The 24,343-nt window shown below is 43.9% G+C and overlaps 2 protein-coding genes across 2 annotated transcripts in view; one reads left to right on the top strand and one right to left on the bottom strand.

Moving 5' to 3' along the window:
- Positions 1-24,343, top strand: part of LOC112452145 — a 200,304-nt gene that overhangs the window by 29,882 nt on the left and 146,079 nt on the right. The window contains exon 2 of the mRNA XM_025012216.1: positions 8,606-8,685. Coding sequence (XP_024867984.1) covers positions 8,606-8,685 — 80 coding nt within the window. The remainder of the gene's footprint in view (positions 1-8,605; positions 8,686-24,343) is intronic.
- Positions 1-24,343, bottom strand: part of LOC112452142 (LIM domain only protein 3-like) — a 77,388-nt gene that overhangs the window by 10,452 nt on the left and 42,593 nt on the right. The window contains exons 3-5 of the mRNA XM_025012215.1: positions 23,668-23,805; positions 22,885-23,010; positions 775-931 (exon numbers count right to left, since the gene is read on the bottom strand). Coding sequence (XP_024867983.1) covers positions 775-931; positions 22,885-23,010; positions 23,668-23,805 — 421 coding nt within the window. The remainder of the gene's footprint in view (positions 1-774; positions 932-22,884; positions 23,011-23,667; positions 23,806-24,343) is intronic.

Here is a 24,343-nt window from a genome sequence, read left to right as displayed (position 1 = left end):
CTTCGTTGCTTCGTTGCATATGGCCCTTATTATTGCAGCTCTATATTTATTTTTATTTTAATTTTTTAATTAAATTCATATATTATGTATTTTTTATAATACGATTCTTTAGAAAGAAAAATTTATTTGCAACGTCTTTCTCCTTTTAAGTCTTGTTATACTTATTTCAAAATCGATAAGATTCGTTATTCCCTCGCGCTATAAAGGTTCTGAAATTATTTTCTTACCGGTTAATCGAAAAATTCGCGATTATAAAAAAATGTGCGATAATTTCGCCATAGTTTCACGAAATAGCTCTCGGAAGTCTAACGATCTTCGTGAAGAGTAAATTCTTTCGCACGTTCCGGCTTCGGCGGAGTAGGAGCGAATCGTTAAGGCATGCGACGAGACTTGCTTAACGGGCAGAGCTTAATTAATAAGGACACGCGATATCCTAACTCGTAAGACGATGGTAGGATGATAAAGCATAGCTGAAGCCCCCGGGGAGCCCTTTGTTGTCGAGAGGGTCAGGACGGGCGACCTGCCACTTTAACCCGCCTTAAGGGGTTGCGCCTTGAGGAGTTCGAAACCTTGCGAGCTTGAAATACGATGGCCAGGGTCCAGAAAGGAGATTCCACGATGCACTCTACTGCGTCTTACATAGAGTTATTTCGTAACGAAAATATGTCTGTTGATCGATAAACATTGCTCTCTGCGTAACAACATAAACCTCTAACTCGTCCTATCATCGCGCACAAATTTCGCAATGAATAGAAGAAAACGCAAATTGTTTACCTGCGGCGCAAGATGGGTCACTTGTCTCTTGATGTGTGCCAGAGTCGCGCTAGGCGGAGGATGTAGAGCCATATTGGCGAAAACCAGCCTCTCTTCGTAATCGTACTCGCAGAGGATCTTGTTATCACAGAGATAAAATCTGTCGCCCACGCAAAATCTGCAATCAGAAATTAATTTTGTTACGTTACAATTATATGTTGCATTGTATAAAATCGAGAATGTACGATCTTTGTGAAATTATAATCATGTCTAAAATTGTGATTTGGACCAACAGCGAATAAATGAAGGTATTTATTTATTTCGTCGATTCGTAGCATTTAGAAGTGTGATGGAGGGACGGGAAGAAATTCTGTTTACGAGTTGCACGAAATCGGCAGAGCGGTAAAGCGTGCTAATTCCTTTTAAGGTCACTTTCCGTTCTGCTCCGCCGAGGAAATTGCTAGAAAATAAAAACAAGCTGCGAAACGCCACCCCTCATCTACTTCCTCCCGGCGTCTCCCAAGACTCTTAAATGTAAATTTTCAGTCGATTCGCAGACATCGTATACTCAGATTACCACCAGATTGGAAATCTCGGCAATTCTCTCGTTCTCATTTTCTTTTCTCTCTTCGCAAGAACATTTCTAACGCATTACTGATCACAGATCTTAAACAATGTCGCCTAACGCGACAGTCGGAAAATCTTTAGTAGATCGACACGTGCACAAGTTTGACGTCTGTTCATTCTCGGATGTCGACGAATAAAATCAGAGAGACGGCATCGCACCGAAGAGTGTATTTTAAAATTCAGCGTATAAAAGTCCGGGATTTCGGAGTAATCCGACACGATATACATACCGCTGCACGCGGATTTCGGGACGGCGCGGCGGCGTGGTACCGAACGTGCTCGGTATGCGATATCAGAGAAATAAGGTTGCCACCGAGGGTTATACGCATCGGCCAACTGTCGCCCCCGCGAAGGGCCGCGGGCGGGGCGGGCTGGCGGGGCCTTTAAAATCAAAGATTTCACATTTTTCGTTTTTATTGCCGGTTTAAAAGTCAATTTTTTCTCTACCGCGCGCCCTTTCGGGGGAAGGCGTCCGCATAAAGGACGTTACGCCGGAAATGCTAAAGAGCCATGAAAGCGGGCTCGTATAAGGGCGGCCGGCGCCTTCCATCGCGTCACAATGGATCGAAGATCCACGAGGGACACGAAAATCGTTTTGCCGGGATCTACGGGGCTTGAAAATTCCCGTCAGGCGTCGGGAACATCACTCTCCGGACGTTATACATACCGCGTATATCGATCGCGATATGACGGGCGTGTTCGCGCGATTTGTCTTACGGAAGAGCTCGCGGAACTTCGAGTCGTCTTTGGGACACGTCGAGTCCCTCGGATATCATTAATGTAGAGAGATACCATTCGGCGAGAATCGACCCTCGTTCCTTTATTTCTTATAAAATCGCTTCGGGCACCGTTACATTATCTTTAATTTTATGTCATTTTTTTACTCTTAATAATCCAATAAAATAATTAAAAAATATATCCTGAATTTTATAATATTTGTTGAGACAATTTTCGATAAATCATCGTCCTTGCATTGCTAGAAAATAAAAACAAGCAGCGAAAGCCACCCTTCAAAATAAAACCGACAGAAACCACAGAAGAAAAGAATGCGTCTCGATACCGGCGACTTATCGACGGAACGAGCGACTTACTGTCGAAGACGTCGCCGATGAGCCGTGTAAACTCCACGTCAGTGCAAATGCCGGGGTAAAACGCGTATACCGTCGCGTTCGTAATTCACCGGTGAATAATAAAAGCATTTTTCGGTAAGGGGGTGGCAGACGGGTACATCGGCTACATATGGCCATTGCGTATTCAACGGATGTGCTGTCCCGCGCGCAGGATCCTGTTTGGGTTTTATGTCGGGATTTCTCTGCCGAGTGGTTTATACCGGCGCTTATGTAAATGCAGACGTGATTTTTTTCAGCACCTACTCGAGCCACCTGAACGAGCGCGCGCGGCACATTTGTAGCATTCGAAACGAGCCGGTCGGCCGCGACGTCGTCTCCTTCCGAGAGTATCATGAAATCGCAATAGGATTCTACGACGTATGTACGTCGGCCGTATCCGGCAGAATCTGCATTTTTTTCTCGGCGGACTTAGCGATTCGTGCACGCCGCGCCACTGAGCAATTTGTACGTCCACGAAATCGATGCGCGCGAAATATGTATGTAGATTCACTTATTTAAAATACACAACGATTGTGTAAAACTGTAGTTTTTTTTCTCCTAAAACTCATTTAGTTGCAACAGTCCTGATTTAGAAACATCAGCGAGTGTTTTTTTTTTCTAAAAGTGACTATGCTTAATGTAAACGAGAACAAATCTAAATTGGTTGAGATTCTTGATATAGATTCTGCTATAAATACAGGTTTACCGGGCTTCAAAACGAGGTTGATCATGTAAATCGTATTGGTTATATCGTTTCGATTTTATTCACCGTTAAAGATTTTCGCTATCCTGTCGTTGATTCAGAAATATAAATACGAAGAAATTACGGATGCATTAGAGTCCACGTTGGAGACCCGTTCCGAAATAGCGAGCGACGATTCTATATTCGGCCTGATTGGCGACGGTATAATTGAACTTAAAATATCTGTACGATTATCATCACGTCTATCCGCGATGTCTCGATCGATAGCCGAGTGTGGGTTAATTGTAATATATAAATACGCTTCTCTCTGTTCAGCGAAATCAGGACACCGTCGGGAACTCGAGGTACATTAACGATTTTGTATGACGTACAGGTTTAGCATCTGCTATCGATTGCGCTATTCAATTAAGTGGTTGAATTAATTATACTGAATGGTCCTATGTCTCGTGAAAGAAGCTTATTGTCCTAATCCTTAAAATATGAAGCTTTAACTTAGAATCGCCGTGTTTCGATTTCCTCTACGGATAATCCACAGCGGATAATCTGTCTATAAGATAATATGTTTAGGCAATGCTTTTTTTACACGGTACAGACATCTCGTTTGACGAGAATAAAAAGAACCAGAGAGAAACGAAGAAAGGACGAGAGAGAGAGGACATACCGTGTGCGATCGGAACATGTAACCACCATAAAAAGCAATGCGTCCTCGTAACGGAGTACGATAAGTACCGCGCTACGGAACAAAATCGATCCCGGGGGCAGCTTCGAATCATGCACCATAAAAAGGAACATTACGGGACGTAGGTGCGAGAGGAGAGGGAGGATGAGTTTCGACGGAGCGACAGGAAAGAACGATCCTTTATAATAGCGTCGTGATTTCGCGTCCAGATACGCGCTATTTTTCCCCGATAAACGCTGTTTCTGTAATCTGCAACGCTAAACGTTCGAAACATTAGTATCGCCGGTCGTTTTCAGAGCTTCGTGTCATTTTCATACCCTTGCCATGCAAGCCGAAGCTCAAACATATATCTCCGAGTGATTTTATTTAAATCCATGTGTGTGTGTGGATTAGAAGAAACAGATACGTTCTGTAGTTTACAGTAATTATTATATTTAAACGGCAATATATAGGTATAAATAACATCATCAATCCATTATATTTAATGGCGCAAGCGAATGCAATATTTGATAGTGGTTATTATAGATTTCATTGAATTAGTACGAGCAGGAATAGTTTACATGTTTGAATTTATAGAATGAAATACGATAGGGCTCTATTATATACACATAAATATATAGTGTATATATACATATATACACTACGTATATATATGTTAAAAAATTTTGATCTTACAATTAATAGAATCATAGTATATTTTAGAGAACAAACTGACGAAAGAGACTCATCGACCAAACTGTTAAACGATCGAAACGCGACGCGTTTCTCTTGTCGCTGCTAAGTCGAGAGAAAGCCTCCGAGATTCGTCGGCAAACAGCGCGAACTCCGCAATGTGGGACGGGAAACCCCAAACGGCAACACTTTGGTGGTAGTCAAGATCGGAGGGAGAGGTGGAAGTTTGCTTGAAGCCGAAGAGGGTCGCGCGGAATGAATTTCGTACCCGATCGCGAAGTCTTCTCCAAGAACAAAGGAGAGAGAGAGAGAGAGAGGGGGGGAAAGGAGTCTAGATCGAGGTAGATAGGTGTGTATAGGTATGTGTCTGTATATAGATAGACAGGAGGGGGAGAAAGCCAGGAAAATGTCTATACTGCCGGTAGTTGGTGGTGCTCGTACTCAATTTGCATCAAACTATGAAGAGACAGACACCAACGACCGCCCGCGCCCTCTTGTCCCCCATGCCTATTCCCGGGGTCGCCACTCTCTAACACCTGATGGTGCCGCGCCTCCGTGCTCTCGCGCGACGCCCCGCAGCCGAGACTAACGCGTTTAGCAGAGACTCGAACCCCTAATCAGATCTCCCGACGGCAACGGGCTTTCTAAGGTGCCGCTAAGTGTGAAGTTAATGGAGTCAAGACGTCGCGCCGAGACGCAAAATTCTCGCCGCGCGCGACTATCGCTATCTAATACGGCAGAATCGAGGATATTCTTTATTCATCTCGCTGCTGAAACTCTTGACTGACGAGAGGATGAAAAGCTGCAAGGTTCTCTAGTATTTAAACTTATTAATCTCTTTTTTATAAATAAAATATCGCGTTTTCATTTTTTATATCTTATATATTGTTAAAATGATAAAACTTTTACACTGCCATAGATTTATTACAATACAATTAAAATCGACTATATAATCGAATTGTTTCCTCGGTACATTAGAACGATAAAAAATTCATGTCGTCTATCAGTTGACGTTTATGATTGCACCATTGAACAGTTACCTCTCGCCTGGCGCACGGCGCGCACTTCGTTGCGATAATGGCTGCTTACCTAGCGCGTTCTCCTGTTAATTAATTCAGACTGTCAGGGTATCGGGGAACCGTGGCGCGCTAATTCGATCAGCAGTGAATTCGCTCGCTCCGGTGGCGAGGGCTCTCGCCGTCAGGTTTCCGGGGAAGTACGAGGAGCAGGAGAGCCTTCGCTTCCACGACGGATTTGCTCCGCAGACAGTTGACGTCGCTATCTAAATGTCACTCCAGAAGCGTGTCGGAATGCCACTCGATAACACAAAGCGGCAGGGCGCGCCGTCTCGAATCACGTCTCATTGTCCGACGTGCGATCCGCGATCGCATATGCACGAACGATGGACGGATGCCGAGGACTTCCGCGTCGCTATCGCGTGCGAGGCGACGTTTAAACAAGATGCGCCGGGGAGAATACCTTGCGCGTGTCATTTTCAACAAGGCGAAATTCCGCTGAATCGCGGCCTCAACGTTGCACGGTGTAACGCACGATAGGTATATTTAGAATGAAAGCTCGGAGAAAATGCTGTAATTATATGTATTTGTTTAGATCATTGATCGTTGAAATTAAACTGAAATTTTGAAAAAAAATTCGAACAGGGAAATTAATTAATAAACGCACATGTGATAAATTTAACAACAGCCATGTGACTGTATTGTCGCTTTGATTATGTAATCGATCTAAGAAAGCGCTATCGCTCGTCTGTCGAGATATGCGTTCGGTCTACCCCCTCCCTTACGTATGAGTTATATAAATGTTTGATTTATTCCAACATTTTTAATTTTTCGAATTGATCATAAGATATAATTAATTTTCTATTTAACGATTAATAATTTAATCACAAGACCGAGTATTAATTTAGCCGTGATTATTTTCATTATTTATTAACCATGATATATTACTGATTATTTAATAACTACAATTACTAATCACTTGATTGCTTAGTAAACATATTCGATATCCATTAATTTGATTACATATTTAACCAATTCTGTATTGTATTAATTTGTAAAACAAAGATTATATTTTCGATTTTCAAACTGAGAGAGAGGGAGAAATATGCTGATAATATTCTCATAAAAGTGCTGATAATATTTACGTCCCCCATGGATTACAGACCCTCATGGATAGTATGATTAATGATTGGTCTCACTGATGATTATACCTATGTGATCATTATTTTGATAATAAGTATATTGTAATCAATTACTGTCCAACACTGCATGGTATAATACAACGCGGTATCGCATCTAGTTGTAAGTTGAAACACTTTGTCTAGAAGATATGCCGTTTACTTCTGCGCTGGTCGCAGGGCACACTTTGGCAAAGCGAGCGCGGAAACGCGCAGAAATCGTCGCCATTAACCATTCCGGCCGAGTGTTCAACCGTGAAGCACGCGGAGGGAACATTCGTCTTTCTATTAATTTCTGCGCGGCGCGAAATTACGCGCGTCGGCCGACCCTAAGCCATATTAATATCGTAGATTACGAAGGAAATTAAGACAGCGATGGGTCGCAGATACCGCCGCGGGATTCGGCGTTGTTCCTTTGTTACTTACGGCGAAAGGGTTGAGTCGAGGAGAGAGTTGCTGAATCGTGGCGCTCTGTATTTCGCACGGTTGAGAATAGCGTCCCGTAACATTGGTTGATTAAAAAACGCACCAGGGCTAATAATAATGGATAATGATTGTCGCAAGTCTCGGATATTAAGATAGAATAAAAAAGAAAAGTATACACGTGATATTACGTTACTCGATTCTAGAATGCTCATTTTTCTATTTGTGATAATTACAAAGAATACAAAGTATTTAGTAAATCGCGAATAAAGTTTTGCTTTAAAAATTATGTGGAATTAATTCTTTTGCATAATTTTTGAGAAAAATTATTTTAATCACGAAAGTCTTTACGATTTATTGGATATCTCAGCGCTCGTAGAAATGATTGTAGTTTCGAAACTACGTCGCGTTTGTCGATGCTAGTTTATGTTCTGGATTTAAATTACATCGCTTTTAAAGGTGACGCGAATCCTATGCTGTACTTTGTTCAAACGACTGTTCTCATTTATGGCGCCATCGAGCTCGCAGCAGTGCGCATTGATACGATGGAACGCCGATAAGAACATCGTGCGGTTAAGCATTATGACGATCGGCCAGGTCTATCTCGCGTACGTCGAAAAACGTCTTCTTCTTCTTCGCTCGAGAATCGATTACCGTCGCTCCCATAACGGCAGAAAAACTTTTAAGACGCGGCGGAATCACATCAAAGATTATTTCCGCCAATAAAACGGAAGTCGAGTCTCGGTCGGGGAGGCACTCCGCGAATCGCTCTGCGCGGCATAACAAGACGAGGACGACGGTAAAAGTCAGGAGGGACGAGGTTGACGGTCGGGCGGTTAAGGGCTGTCTAAAAGGTGGCTCATAGCGAGAAGAAGACCGGCAAGCCCGGCAATAAATCTACGGTCGCCCGGAGCGAGTACTTATCGGTTCGCCAGGATCGGCGGCGACGTCACGAGTCGCGCGAAACCCCCGGTGGGCTCTCGTCTTCTTCAAATTGACGTCGCAGTTCGAAGCGAGATCGAGATCTGATGTAACGAGCAGCCACGGCGACGTTTTGTCGGATATACTTGCGTGGGCACACGTATCAGTATGCGGAATCGAACAAGAGTGAAGTGGAGTTTCGGGTGAATTAGTTTTTCTTTGAATATCGTTGTTGAATATCGATAATGAGACATTAGTTTCTTGTGATGAAAATCTTTCCTAACTAATGAGATAGAATGCGTAATAGAGCGACAACTTTATTTATTACACATCTTTAATAGAAATCTTTGGTCATAAGAAAATCTATGACAGTTGTGGGATATTTTATATATATAAAAAATCAATATTATTATAAATTTAACAAGTATTTATGGCTGTCTGTGAATCTTTTATTCCACTTTAAGTTCGTCTTCATCATTTTCTCGATTCGATCAGAACTATCACCGTCTTATATATTCTTACAGGTGCATGTGGCAGATATACAACGGGTCGACGTTGGAGGAAGCCAAAGTCCGGGGATAGCAGTACGAGTACGTCGAGCCGGGTGAGTCGGATTAAATATGACTTACGGGTAGTACTTAAGTTCTCTTAGCGTTACACAGCTCCTCATGTAACGTAGCCGACCGCGCGAACTTTAGGCAGGGCGAGGCCCTGGTGCGTGTAGTCGGATCGGAGGGCAGAGTTACCATATCGCGCGCGTCCGTGTAGTCGTGACCGGCGGGCATTGTCAAGGTTTCGTTCGGGCAAGTTTGCCGGCCGGGCCCCGTGAGTTCACTCCAGGCGGATTCGCCCGGATTATCGTCGAGGTGCACTCGAGAGAGAGAACTTGACGTAAGGTCTATTTCTCGGTATTGATTGATAGTGCTAATAATACTCCTTTCTCGAATATTGTCAAATTAAATCTCGACCTGAGACGTCATTATTTTCAAGATGTAGGGAATACTTGGATAAAGAAACTTCGAGATCGTGACATTTCTTGAAATATCGCGGTGTCGATGGCGCTCGTTAATGATTAATTCTGTCAATTACTGCCACAAGTGCTCTCGCTTCGTTTAATTATGTTTAACGTCCGACGATCGGATGATGGCCGAGCGAGCTATGAATTTTGCAACAATTTGGTATGGTGTTGTCAACGATCTTCGTTCCGCATCAAACGCAAGGGAATACTGAGCGAAATGTATACAGCGAAGTGTACGGGACATTTAAAAAGCGTTGATTCAATTTTACGCTCAAAAGCGAGGCTCGCTGCCCTCGATCCATAGCCGAGCGCTGTGGATGACAGGGATACCGTTGGTGGTGTTGACGTCCCTATAATTCGACTGGAAAATATCAGAACAAGTTGCGTAATCCCGCGAGAAATATCCGACCGTCTCAATCTTGCTTACTCCCAAATTTTTTTTAATTTCAATAATAGCAGACCGATTTTCCTTCGATATTTTCCATTATTCGATCTTTATAAAATTTACTGATAAAATTTTAACAAACATATATATACGTTTGAAATTTCCAATGACATGTTTTCGAGAATTAAATTTTCTGTTCGATTTTAAATTACCGTCCTTACGTTTGATTATACTCTGCGTACGTTCAACAGCTAAGTAAATATTTAATATATTGACATAAATTGATATCAAGACGTTGTCTAGAAAACGTTTTCCTAGGATCTTTAGAAGACAGGAAGCTGAATCTGTGGCAGGCTTAATCAACAAATTGGTCCCCCAAGGGTCCTCAGTCTTCCAGCGCAATACCGTGAACACGCATAATTCAAAGTTGCACGGACCGCAGTCTAATTATTCAATCTTGTCGGGAGAGTTAGCTTGTAGAAGCCCGCTGAAAACTTCGAATTCCGTTAGTATTCGCGTCTTGCGAGAGCGAGAGAAACCGTCTTAGATGAAGATATTGACGTATCGTTAATGTTGCTCGATTTATTTGGAAGCAAACGTTGTGACGGATTATGACGTTGCGCAACTTGTCGGCGAAGTTTTACCCCGTTCAGAATTTCAGCCTAAACAAGCTGATAGCTTCCTTATCCTTTAGTCTCTACCTCTGGCTGACAGCCTTATCTTCTATAGGGCAGCTTGTTTGACTTCCGGCGATGTCTCCTCTTGGCCGGACGCACTTGATAACTTGAGCACCGCGGGTCTATCTCAGAGAGGGACGATGGTAGAGAGAACAAGTAACGATAGAGTAAGCAAGCAAGAGGTCGAAAGACAGGCTTGCTATCAAGCTTAGTCAACCTAATCCTTTCCGTGGGTTGGCTTTGCATTAAGTAAAGACCATCGATTCGGCCGGAAGCCGCGAGTTTCTCTCTAAAGTCTCGTCATTCTCGCGCGTACTTTTGATAAAACAATTTTCTAAAGCTTTTAGAATAATTTTTACGATGTGTAAATGAGCTACATCTTGTAAACGTCGTAAATTTTGCTGGTCCAAGTAGGAAGATAATCTAAAGTTTTGAACCGATCGGCTTTCTTTACGGCCCGATGTCCGAGTTCATCGAACATTAAGAACGAAAGCAAGAAGAAGGTTAATCCACGGGAGCGAGGTAACGGCCATATTTCTCAATAAACAATAAATCAACGGGGTCGCCTAGGTATAACGCCCCCTCTTATAGATCTACCTTCTCTTTCATTCTTGACTCCGTCGTCGTTTCTCCGAAATAAACCCTCTCTCGCTCCATCGCTCATTCTCTTATTTCCTCTCGTTCGCTTATATACGTATATCTTTCTCTTTCTCTTCTTCTCTTTCTATCGTTCAGCGAGTCTCCAGGCCCCATTAATCTATGGTTATCTACGGCCCGCGTTGGATAAGTGCGTCGGAATGAGCCATTTCACCCTTGGGAGTTCGAATCCATCCTCCACCCTCGTAAGGGAAGGCCATCGAGAGACTGGCCCTTGGGCATCCTCTTTTGCCCTCGCGATGAGCTGTGCAAAACTCGCTCCTTAACGAGATCGTAACGACGACGGATGCCGGGCAAAAATGCAGGAATCAAGAGTTGTTCCATGTAAGACGTTGCAAACTGTGAGAAATTCTCGACAAACATTTTTAAGACTGTTGATGTAATCATTAAAGAAAGAAAAAAACTACAAAATCGTCGGCACAGGATAAAAAAGTCAACGCTAAAATTTCCTTCTTTCTTCGCACGTCGCGTGAATAAATTTTGAAACTTCGAAAAGTAGTATCAAAACGGCGTAAAAAGGCACGAGGAACGCCAAGTGCTCGCGATAAAACTACGAGAACACGTAAGATGGTACGCGAACGATCTCGTTCCCTCGTTTCTCGGCTTTCAGGCAGCATCCGGTCGTAGCCTGCGCCACTTCGTCTCCTCCACGGTGAATAATGCTCGTAGGTTATCTTTTCACCTTCGAGTCCCGTAAGTAAGGCGGAAAGCAACCCCTGTCTCTCTCCGCCGTTCTCGGCCCGACCTAACGAACTAAAGAACAAGTTTACTTTGCATGCGTCCCGGCGGGCGGCTCGCCAAACCCCCTGTCGTCGACAACGCGGACGATGGGCCGCGCCCTTATCGCCCGGAAAAGTTAAGTGGAAGAAAATGCGTCGACTAAGAATGCGGGAGGGATGCCGTGGCTCGAGATGGCGGGGAAAGTTGAAATTGATGCACTGGACGAGTGCTAGAATATACGAAGCTTACGTTCGCTGAAAGCTATTTGCGAGAGAGGGAGAAAGAAAGAAAGGACAATGTTGAAAGCTCGTTCGTCGAAAGTTTCTCTCGTCTCGATGGAACGATATCGATTATAGAGATGTGTGCGTTAGGTCGTCGCGATATGGTTTTGTGACTCTATACTCGAATACTTACAAGCGATGCACTTATTAGCATAAATTTATTATCTGGTTTCGTTGCTAATCGAATTTTGATTAATAAGAATAATTATGAGTGAAAGAAATTTGTAATAGCTATATAGTTTCAAAATCAATGAGTTGCAGATGACTCGTTTGATCCTCGCGGGAGTTTTAGGTGTACGTCGCATAATCTCTCTCACTGTATCTCACGGAAACTGTACGCAGTTCGGTGAGATGCTGTCGGATGTGACGAGTGATATTATAACGCGTTGCCTAATTCCCTGTTGTGTGCCAGTAGATACAGGGTGTCTACGGCAGACTTTGCGTAACTCAGAAACCAAATGCGTCAGAAGGGGTGAAGGGCGACGCGCCTTACAATTAGTTTGACTATGATCTGCCAGCAGCAGATTCGCGAACATCGCTGTTCGCGAGAGAATCTTGTTCGGTCATGAAGGATTTTTTTAATTATGTCGACGTCAAGAAAATGTACTCGTTGATAATCCCGAAAATAAAGCACATCTCAGCTAAGATTTTTTTCATAAGTTCTATTATACTTTTATAATAAATATTAGAGATGAATTAGAAATTTAGGGGATGGAAAGATCTCGGAAACTCGTCTAAATTAAGACAACGTGAGAAAAAACGGCGCCGCGCTCCTGATCGCGGCGAGAATAAATTCTTCCCATTGCCGATAAACATCGGCGCATTGTTTCGGTGCAGCGCGCGATCGTGACGAAGCACTGGGTGGGCAGATTATAAATCGCGAGGGCCGTGCGAGCGGCGGGGGGGGGCGGGTTGCCGTTCGATAAATTGGGATTTTATTATCGCTAATAACCATCCAAAATTATTATGCGTTGATATTTATGCGGAGGCTAACCGCCCCTTCCTCCACGCTCGCCCGCTCGCATACACACGCGACACGCACCGGCGAGCGCAAACCGCGCCCTTCCGCGCGGGTTTGGGGGAGCGATTTTGGTGATCGCATTTTGGCTATTATTTACGCGTCGCGTGCATACGGTTTTCGCCTCTACGGGGCTTACGAATGTTTATCGGCAAAAATTAACGGGCAATTTGTTCGGGCGCATTGTCGACGGTAATTATTATTTTATCGACGGTCACGCGCGCACGACCGATCTCTTGTACCCCCTTATTATTTATTGGCCAGCGTTCCGTTTTGCGAACGCACTGAACGCTATTATCGAAAGAGCTCCAGCGGTGTTATGCAGTTTTGTGCATTAAACCCGACTGCGATATCGCCGACGCGTTTAATTTCACGTCATGTATTATGGCGTGTCAGATACGCTCGCGGAATAAGAAATTCAGATTGCATTAACGATAACGCGATCAGTCAAATCAGCAGCTACGCAAATTTGTCAATCTCTCGTCGCAGTCAAAGCATGTCGTTTTCTTTGACAAGCGATGTAACAAGGATACGTATGGAATTTTTCTAGTTTCGCGTGTATCGCCGGTGCGCAGAACGCAGTTTATTGCCACGAGGGTAAACCGCACCCCCGCATTTCTCACTCCCCGAATTGGCATAAGGAGGGAAAGCGGTGGGGCGCGGATCAATTTACGACGCTCATTACAATCGATTCGCCGCGTTACGACGATTCGTTCGCCGTATCGTACAAATCGCGCAATTTCTCGCGAGTGATTGGCGCCGTCGCGTGACGGCCGCGCGAAGAATATATCTTCAACCACGCAATCTGGCCGCAACTGGCATTTCGGCGAGCTGAGCTGACAATGAGCCGCGCCGCGCGCCGCGCTGCTCCGCGCTTTTTCGTAATTGGCTCGCTTTATGCCGAGCCATGCGCGGAACGAAAAATGTACGCGTATATTGTTTTCACGGCACGACGCGGTCGTTGCGCACAAACACGCCGCGGATTATCGAATGCGGGACGATCGTGAGCACGCGGGCACGCGTGTCGTTGCCGCGATTACATCGCGTCGCGACACGAAAGCCCCGGGATCCTAGAAAGGACAATTTTTCGCCAGACCCACGAGCTGCATGACTCGCGCTAATAAATAAGCACCTGTCTGTCGCCCGGCGCGATCTGCGTTTTATTTTGTGAAATGTAAACGCGGATCCCGCACGCCACGCGCGAGACATCCGTGCGAGTGCATTTTTAAACTCCGCTCGTGCGAAATATTTGCGACGAGTAACTGTTTATTTAAAGTTTATCTCTGAATATTCTACGTTTGATACTCTACACGCACGGCGCATTCAAAATGTATGTAATCGCTAGTACGGCACATTTTCAGCCGTGAAGTAATAATTGGATTTTTATAAATCGTATTTAGCTACACAATTAAGCCGGTTGTACGGAAGTGTTTACGATCGCATTTCAAACATTATTATAGTAAATCTAGACACGGACGGCTAGCCCGGGGCGAATCACGTTAGTTTCTATAACGATATTTGCTGCGGTGCGGCAATTTTGGTATCGTTTTATCGGCAACGTAATAGACAATTCGTACATATATATATTTTACAGAGAGCGATACAGAGGAATACGGGCGAAAGAGGGAAAGAGAGAGTGAGAGAGGATGAGAAAGAGAGAAATTGAGAAAGAGAGAGAGATACGGCACATAGGTGCACATTCATGTATTATACACACATACACTTGCGCGTCCCACATCGGCTAATCTCGTATTTGCGCGATTAATTCTACGCGTTTAACGGAATCCCGTGTCTCGCTAATTACTCTGTCGCGAGCATTTCGCGCGCGCACTGACGATGCTGTTTTCGCGTTAATTATGGAATCCGTTGGCTAATGGGTCGTGCGAATAAAAGTGAGATCAATTTAGTTCGTGGCAGAAACTAACAGCAGAATTATTTTGAGTAGAACGAGATCACATTCCATTTCACGCTTTCGTACGAATAATCTTTTACGAGTCGTCATTCGTTTCGTATTTTACAACGTTTGCCTGAACCGTCGGTCGTCCCGATTATTTTGATCGTAACAAATTGCACACCAGAAGCGAGTCAGCTGCGTTCCAATATATCGCCGCGTCATGCGTAAGAGTGACGCGGATCGTCCGCGTACGACGAGTTTAAAGCCACGTTTAAGCCGTATGGGGCTTAGGTGCGTCTATTTTCTAGCAAGGTCCCTAAACCGGAGATTAAAGCTATCGCTCTGCGCGAGGGCGCTCCAAAAATCCAGGGATTACGTCTAGGCAGCAACGGCGACGGCGGATATGAATTAATTTCGACGTTAAGAGCTATCGCGTCTCTCATTTATAACCACGGCCCCTTTTTGCGCGTTTCCCGTCGCTCTCGCGAATCCATGGGTATGTCCCACTTTATCATAAAATAATTTATTACCATACGGTTTAAGAATGCAGAAAGGATTTTGAGAAATACATGAAATCGTACAGTTCAGATAAAATATAACTTTGTCTGAGACAGGCGCTTTCCTCATTATTTTAATAATGCGTATTTTGTAAGTCTAAATCTTTTAATGATATATAAATTTTTGTTGAAGAAACAAAGAAAAAATTCTTGAAATTAATGAGGAACACAATCAGATTTCACAAATCAGGGCACGCGGAATACTTCGTAAAACACTTTTGCTCCCGGAAAGTGCCCGCGCCCGCAGCGTTACAAACGCAGCGCGATGCGCGGTGCATTTCGGTGCAACCGGTACGGGGGTTTGTTCGGCGTGTCGGGGTGCTTTTGGCGCTGACAATACCGCAATGCACAGGTTGGCCTAATAAAACTATGATCGCCGGATAAAACAGTGCAGTGCACGCTGGTAATTAGCGGTATACATAAATCATTGGCAGCGCGCCGCGTAAATGCATACGCACACGTGTACGTGCGCCCGTACGCGTGTGTACGCCTATTACAACCCCCCCTCCCAAACGCGATGCCGCCTCCGGCAAATTTCCCCTCCCGTCTCCGCCACCGTCGGCCACAGTTCACCGAGTAAATGAATACCCGTGTAACGGCCAACGCAAACGTTGTGACACTCGCCTCTTCTCTTCGCCCACACAAGTAATCTTTGATTTCATCTATAGCTATTTGCGCGCGAGAGATACGAGTCTGGAAACGAGCTACTCCGCGGGTATAGGATCGATATCGACATATCACAACTATCACAAGACAGTAGCTTACACAGATCGGCGTCAAAAGTATTTTCTTTTATAATTACTGAATTACTGTCGTGAGATGATACCCGAGTCTTCCACACGACAGTTAATTACTCCCTACTGTAATGCCTCTTCTCTCTGTGCCGCTTTTCGCACCTGAGAATTGACTCGTCGCCGCTCGAGTAATACGATTCCGTTCTCCGTCTCCCCCGCGGAACATTTCATCTATAATCATGGCGTTACGCCTATTACCGCTCGCCTCGGCCGCGTATCGTTTTGAAGTGCACGCACGAATATGTTCGCGCCGTCGATGACGTTCGCTTTCCGTATCTCTCTCTCTCTCTGTGACTGTCTCTGCCTCTCTCGAGGGCACCGGGCGCGAGGGTGCGCGCGTTTGTCGGGGATTGGTATCGGACGCGGGGACCCATCGGCGGGAGGGAACGACCGATGCCGGGGGGCAGTCAGGGGTATCAAGAGGGCGGGAGGGAACGGGAAGTGGCAGGTCTATCGCCATCGGAGCCGGGAATGCGAGTCTAGGTTATCCGGTGACAAAGCAGGTTCGACTCGCGCGCAACGAGGCCCTCTCGGCACGTCGGATTATCACCATTGAAAATGGTGCAACCGAAACCCCACTGTTCGGATGCAGCCGCGCTTGAACGCGATACGTGCGCGCGGCGCGACACAACCAAAACCGGAAGCGAATTCCTTGTCGCGCCGCCCGGGAATTTATTGTCGATCTCGCGGCATGAAACGATTACGGTTTTGTAGTTTGTATACCCTGGTTGCGATCTCTGCCTTTGTCGTTTATCGTTAGAGTTTGACCTCTCTACGATTTGTTCTTCCTTTTGTAATACGACACGGAAACGCGTCGTGCGTCACAACGAAAAACGTGTAATAGATTTTGAAATAAAATTTTAATCCATGAATAAAAAGCGCTTGTCGTGAGCACTGATGAAACGTCGTAATGCAAAATAGCCGATGAGAACGTATCTCCTATTTGTATAATATATAGATAGACCGATCATGATTTTTTCTCCATACATTTCTATCTATCTGTTCGGTTATCTATCGCGAAATTCCGGAAACGATCCTCCCACTAGAGCGACGCCGCGTCGATTGGCTCACCGCGATCACTATGCCCGCATACGATGGGCGCTCTTTATCGAGGATCCGGCGTCGAAACCGCAGGTCGAAAATCATCAACACCGTGGCGGCACGCGCCCCAGCAAAACGAGACAATTCGCATGGTTCTTGCGCCTCCGATGCGCGAAACGGCCGGCGGAACGGAGGGAGGTAAGGCGTACCATCCCCCGGGGGGTTGTAGCTAAATTGGCGGCAGTATATTACCGGTCGGACCGGCGCATTTAATTTGAATATAATCGCGGAAGGAGATCTCTCAGGAGCTCGGGGGCACTCCGTGGCGCGGGACTGCGTGACGGTGACCGGAAGTGCTCCCGGGACACCGGAAACAAAATGGCCGCTTTCTCTCTCTCCTCAACCCTCTCTCGACCACACACCACCACCACCGCCTTGGCGCCGTCACCTCGTCCTATCGCACACGACGCCCACCTATATCGCTTACTTTACCCGGTTGCGAGAGCGTCCGCCCTCTTTCTCACCCCCTCGTCTTCACCCTCGAGAATCGTAGGGCAAAATTAACTTTGCATTGTCCTTATTCCGAGGATCTCGCGCGGGTTAGCTCTCGGATAATGGCAGGGCCGTGCTGAGATACAAGTTCGGCGATAGTGTATTATCCATCGCGAAGTGGGATGTATAATCCGCGCGATTTTAATTGCCGAATCCCTTGAACATCGACACGCGGATATTTTTTTCCATTTTAAATAGCTATTAGGCACTATAATGAAATAATAAATTCCGGAACTCCCAGGATGTTTCATTTCTATTTATCTGTCATTTCCATGTTATTATGTTTTTTAATGGTAAATTTGACTATATAATTATAATTTAAAGTGAAATTATTTTTAATAAAAACATCCAGGTAGTGTCATTTATCGCAATTTTCATTTCAATTATTTAAACATTCTATAATATCGAGCCTTAAATCGAAATTCTATCGAATCAGAGACTGCATAAAATTAATTAAAAAATATGATCTCATCTATTTTCTATCCTGAAATGTAGCTTATCCCAGTAGTATACTACAATTTTATTTGCATCGCAATATATATAATTACTCAAAAGCTAGAGATGACTCAAAGAATTATACTGGCTATCTTGTATCAAATTTCATGATTTGTACCATGTGTTATTATTTAAATATTGTTTCTGGATATTCGACGTACGCAGACGTTGATATACGGTCGGGCGTGGTTTTGCGACGCTTGTAACACGGGTGCCGCTATCGGAAAGTCAATAAATGGTGTCAATGTCGTAAGTTACGTGTAACTGCTCGCTCGCAGGTAAGGGGAGTTTAGTGATTTAGGAGTAATTGCGATGCCGGGCGATGATTCGCGTGGGAATGCAACAGGGCACAGTGTTCGATAAGCTCCGCGGAACAATAACAATTAAACCGGCTAACTCGTAATGCCAAAATACAATATAAGCACGAACAATGCTGCGCCCGTCGGCGGGGAAGGACGAGCAGTCGTCCGACAATGCCCGCCGTGCTTTCGTTAGACAAAGGCGAGACTCACGAAGCTTCCTCGGGCAGAGATCGTAAGTCGAGGAAGAGCTTAAGCCGGTCGCGTCTTACTACGCGGTCGTTTCAGAGCGCGCGAGGAGAGATCGTAGAATTTAATTAAAATCTACCCGACCGCTCTCTCTCTCTCTCTCTCTCTCTCTCTCTCTCTCTCTCTCTCTCTTTCGAAACTTTACGTTTCAGAAAATGTTGCGAGGCCGACGACTCGCCGTGATTTACGAGCGCACACATTTCGCTTTTTCATTATACAATAATTATCAATGCGTGATTATTGATACAATTATTTGACAAGCTAATAACGTAGCGTGTGTGTGTATCTCTCCCGCGTTGGTTATTAATTAATTATTGCGATGCATTAACTGTATTATGTTGATGACAATCGCGCTGCCAAAGCCGATTTTCTCCACCCGAAAGTTTTACCGCAAAATATGTGCAAATTACCGGCTTATTTTCATCCGTACATGCGAGCGCGACGTACGAATATAATTTCTTCATCCCTATTTTGCGTATATTTCGCTCGGACTCATCCGGCATCTCGCGCGCAAGCGACACTTTAAATTAATCCGCGTAACTCGTCGATGCTCGCGAACGCGAGCGGCCGCCGACGAATTGGTGGTCGAAACGCAGCCGCGATAAATCTCGAAACTGCGCGACGCACAAAGTGCGTCATCGGCTTTAAACAGCGTGCACGCGCGAGAGATACCCGCCACGCACCGATGGGACGGTATAAATTTGATATTTTTTTATCCACGCGTTTCGATCGCCGTGAGATATTAGCCGAGAATCACGCTGGGAAAACAGGCGAAAGCGTTCGCCCCGTTAATGCCGTTTATATGATGGGCTTTTATAATTTTATTAAGCGCGCTCTTCGATTCGCTCACAGTTCTCCCATTATTGCTTGAGAAAACATCGTTAATAATGATACCGTCACAGATGAAGCGTGATTACATTAGCAAGAATAATTCTGTGCCACCGTAGAAAAATATTTGGCAACCGCTCGGTACCTTAAGTTTTCTGTCACAAGTTACTTGCGAATTTACATCTCGTCGTGCGCTAAAGCGCTGAATACAATGTAGAAATTTGAATTTTCCTACCTAATCCTCTTAGGCCGTAACTAGTTTCACGTAGCATCGTGATAAACGCGAATACAAGCACCGACAGTTTTTAAAAGCCAGTTACCTTCTGATTTTTTCGTCATTTAATAAATAAATTGGAACAGTCGCCTGTAAGACGGTAGTATCAAGAAAATTAGCATATAAATTGAAATGTTCACGTAATTATCATAGAATTATCGTACAAGTTTATCGTGGAAGGATATTAAACAGGAACCCAACGGTACGTTATACGTTAAGTTGGAGGATTAAATTTTCATACTTGAACTCTCGCGCGGCTATCACGAACGATTCGTCCAATCCAAGGCCCTTCATTACCGTCGCGTTTGCACGTCCGCTCGTCAATGAGTAATCCGCACTTCCGTATCGCGATACAAACTCAGGTGGCCGACGAAGGGAAAAGAGAGAAAGAAACCGGCCGGTCTCTTAACCCTTACCGAGTTCTCGAAGCACGGCTTCCACCTCGGGAGCGTATGATTAAACAACTCAGGTGTTTTATGCTCGGCTCGGTGGTGATCGCGTGACCCAACGGCCACATCCGTTTCCGCCTTTGCGTACGGTCAACCTCTTCGACCCCTGACCAATGGTTCGCCTTAAGGGTGCGCGTTACCATCGACCGCGAAAGAAAGTATACTTTCCGCTGACGTATCTTTAAGCCATAATCGGCTTCGCTCGATAGTCACGCGTCGACGACGAGCTTTTCGCGACGAGAGCCGTTAAATTTTACTTCGTGACGACTGCCACTCCCCGCGTCGACGATTTTGTTTCCGCGTTCGTTAAGGACATCCGTTTCAGGATTTAGATCATGTCGCGCGAGACGGTGGCTTTTAATTTGTATAAAAGACTATTTTTTCTAATGCTTGTAGAAATCATTATTAGTTGTATTATAGTTCAATATATTTTATATATTTTTTATTATATACTCTATCAATAGTCTATTAATCCATAGAAACATAAACGTGTTGTACAAAACTTGCGCGTTCCTTCCAGCGCTCTGACGTGCGCTTTCGATGTTTCGGTCTCGTAGCTCGAATCAATTCAGACTAGACAGCCGTAGGGTGCAAGAAAGGTCGGGCAAATGTCGGGAAGTGACATTAAATGCCGAAATACCATCGACCCTGTGAAGTGGCATAAAGAAGCGATCCCGTCGTTTCCCGTCCTTTTTCCAACCTGACGTAACTTATTTCATATCAATACGGCATTTAATCGATCTACAAAATTCTTCTAAAATGTACTATATATGAAGACAGTATGACAAATTTATGGAAAATGTATAATAGCAAGAAAGATAAATAAAATAAAATAGAATAAAGTAAAATAATAATTTGATTCTGTACATAGTATTTGTATATACAAGTCTGCAGAGAGAGAGAAAAACGAAACAAAAGAAATAGAAACAAAAACAAAAGAGAAAAAGAAATGGTATAAGCCTGTACAATTAAATTGATTTAACTAAGATAATGAAATAGCTATTAAAAGATACAATATATCTAAAAAGAGAGAAAGAGAAAGAAAGTGCAATTATAATCGTTTAAATAGAGTTTAATTATTTCGGCGTTGGAAGCCAGCGCTCGCCGTCATTAAATTAAATAATTGCATTGTGTCCTTTTAAAAGAAAATATAAAAATCGAAACTTTATACGTTTTATTCCTGTTATACGGGCGGCTTTTTACAAATTTAATTTGAATAAATAAAATATTAATATGTCGAAATCTACAAAGATTAATTTGGCTCTCTCCCCAAAGTTAATCAGCACATACGTAAAACGGACGCTTTTGGTAATTATAGCCGAGCCAAACGGTTGGGCACCGAATGATTCAACTGTTTTGGACAACCAAAGACACGGGGGTATAATTAATTCGGCTATTCGGCTTTATCGCTGCGCTATTATACTCGGACGTATCTCTTGCCGCGAATATTCGGTCTGCTCTCTCTCCCTGCGGATTCGTGAGTTTTCCGAGAAATTAGTCGGCATGATTTGCATCTGACGTGCACCTCGAGGCACCCACACGTCGCTCGCATAGTTCGCAACTCTGACTTTCCTAGCCTCTCTCCCTTTCTCTTCTCTCTTCCCTCTCATGGCGAATGTCTCCGAATGCCTTCGCATCCACGTCGGAAGCTCTCGCGTCAATTATGCTCGTCAAGAGAGGAAACGTCGAGCGGATTCTTCGCGCTCTACGGCATTGATCCTTTACGAAAGTCTCGAGTTAGGGGAGCGAATCAACGTTTACATCGACCGTGATATATATGGAACGGGAGACAGCAGTCGTGTAACGTCTAATTTTACCAAAAACAAATAACTTATTCGTAGAAATTAGATATTCGTGTATATTTATTTTACAAAATTTCAAAGCTTTTATTCAAACAGTTCCGACAATCGTGACTCTTTGATGGGATTTCTAGTGAAGTTCTAAGAAAAGAACTATATAAATACTTGGAAAACATGTTGCCCGTCATTTTGCGCAAAGAGAAGAATAGAGATGGAGAAGCTGTTCTCTTCGTGACGTCTCGCAAAAGCGTAACGTGCGGGCTCTCGAGCCTTCGCGCACCGATTATCTCCATTCGGCAGATCCGCCGAGGCGTCTCGGCGCTCGAGTCCCGGCTTTCGAACGAGCCTCGGCTTAACTCGGTTGTTGTGAATAAGTAAGCGAAGTGTTGCGAAGTGCTGCAGAAGTTAGGCAAACCCCCGGGCGCGCGCGGCTGGGGTGGCTCGAATTAAATTGTTATACGGATGAGCTGCCACGAGAGAGAGAGAGAAATATTCGAGCAAGCGACTTTGCCGTCGCCGCCGACGTCGGCGCCGCCGGGTGTGAATGTTTAATTACCGGCTTTCATTATTGTTAATAAAATAATAGCGCCGCCGAAGGGGGGCCCGCGGAAGCGAGACCGCACACTTCGGCGCGACGTGAATCGAAACTTGTTGTTTCGTCGGCGCGTTTCTTGGAATTCCGCTGATTATTGAATACAGTTAATATGGTTAATATAGTTTCAATCTTAATACCGTTTTATTCTCTTTAAATTTAAATAAAATATCCTTTTTGCGAGGAAGAAAATTATCACATCGTAACGTTATTTGCGTTCTTACCTGTGATTGCACTGTTGACAAGCGAAACATTCCAAGTGGTAAACGTTGGTCCTCGCGCGCATCACCATCTCGAAAGCTGGAATAACTTTGCTGCACGCTGCGCAATGACCGGTATTTCCAAAGAGTCTGTCAAACACAAAAAAAATAGACCTAATACTCTATTATATTTATTCTACATATTTTATATATTAAGTAATTATGAACCTAATACAATATGCTTTTATGTTATGTATTGATTCTTTGAGTAATTAAATGTTGCCGCAAAATATATAATACTATCGGAACTTGGGAAGCCTGACTTTTGTCACGACGCAAGAAAAATTGTTCGTTCGATGACGAGAGCGAGCGGAAAGTTTCACCCCGTGCGCGACGAAAACCAATAAGCTTACGGGCACCGCGAATATGCCGTCTTCAAATATTGGGCCATTAATAAAGGCCACAATGTTTCGACGGTGCGTGTTCCTCATGCGGACGCGCCACCTGCGCGCATTCCCTCGGGACTCTGTAATCTCAACACAGTTTATTTGCTCTCGCTTGTGTTTATATGGGATGTGGGTGTATTCAATAAGGGAAATTCATCTGTAAAATTCGATTTGTTGCCGCCGCTCGCCTCGATTTCGTCTTCTCCCCTCCGCAATAGCGTCTTTCGTCAATCGCTTTTGTCAATCTGTCTGTCTGTTTACTGACTCGTCGACACGAGATGCGCAACGCTATCGAATCCGCGAAAATCTTGCCGAAAATATTTTTACGAGAAACTGATCGATTAAATTGTTCGTTATTTACCGTAGATAGTCTCTTTTACAAAGGATGAGATTAGCCTTGGTGTAGAGCGTCGAACCGACCTCGCCAAGCCTGCAGTCGCAACATCCACATTTCAAGCAGTCTTCGTGCCAATACATGTCCAATGCTTTCAGAAGATATCTGTTTAAATAGAATTATTATTTGATAGCATCTGAATATAGAAAATACAAGCGTGTTTATTAAACTTATAGAATATGCTTTTTATAACTATACATATATAAAAGATTCAGGTTTTTCTTCTCTCCAGATTTATTTAATGTGTTTTAACTACGATTGATCTCATTAGTGCAATAATAGCACACTGAAAATTATGACTTTAATATAAAAATTGTAGTTACATAAACTTAAATTTTAAGAATTGAGTAATATTACCGACTAAAAAATTTTATTAAAAATGAAGAAAAGAGATTACCAGATTACTATTACTATTATTTTATTTAAGTTTAGTTTGTTTCGGCAAAATTCCTTATATAATAATTTAGAAATTAAATGCAATTATTTTTATTCTACAACTATGTCGAGCGTGCATTATTATAAAGTTTTCTATTTGTAATAATAATTACTCATTTCATTCAAATATCAAGTTACGAATTTTGGACAGCGTGCGGTTCGACTTTCATTAGAAAAAATTATTTAATTCAGTTTATATGTCTGAGGA

The sequence above is a fragment of the Temnothorax curvispinosus genome, unplaced genomic scaffold, assembly GCF_003070985.1.
Source record: "Temnothorax curvispinosus isolate PA1 unplaced genomic scaffold, ASM307098v1 QBEX01002996.1, whole genome shotgun sequence".
NCBI lineage: Eukaryota > Metazoa > Arthropoda > Insecta > Hymenoptera > Formicidae > Temnothorax > Temnothorax curvispinosus.
This window is presented reverse-complemented; position numbering and strand designations above follow the sequence as displayed.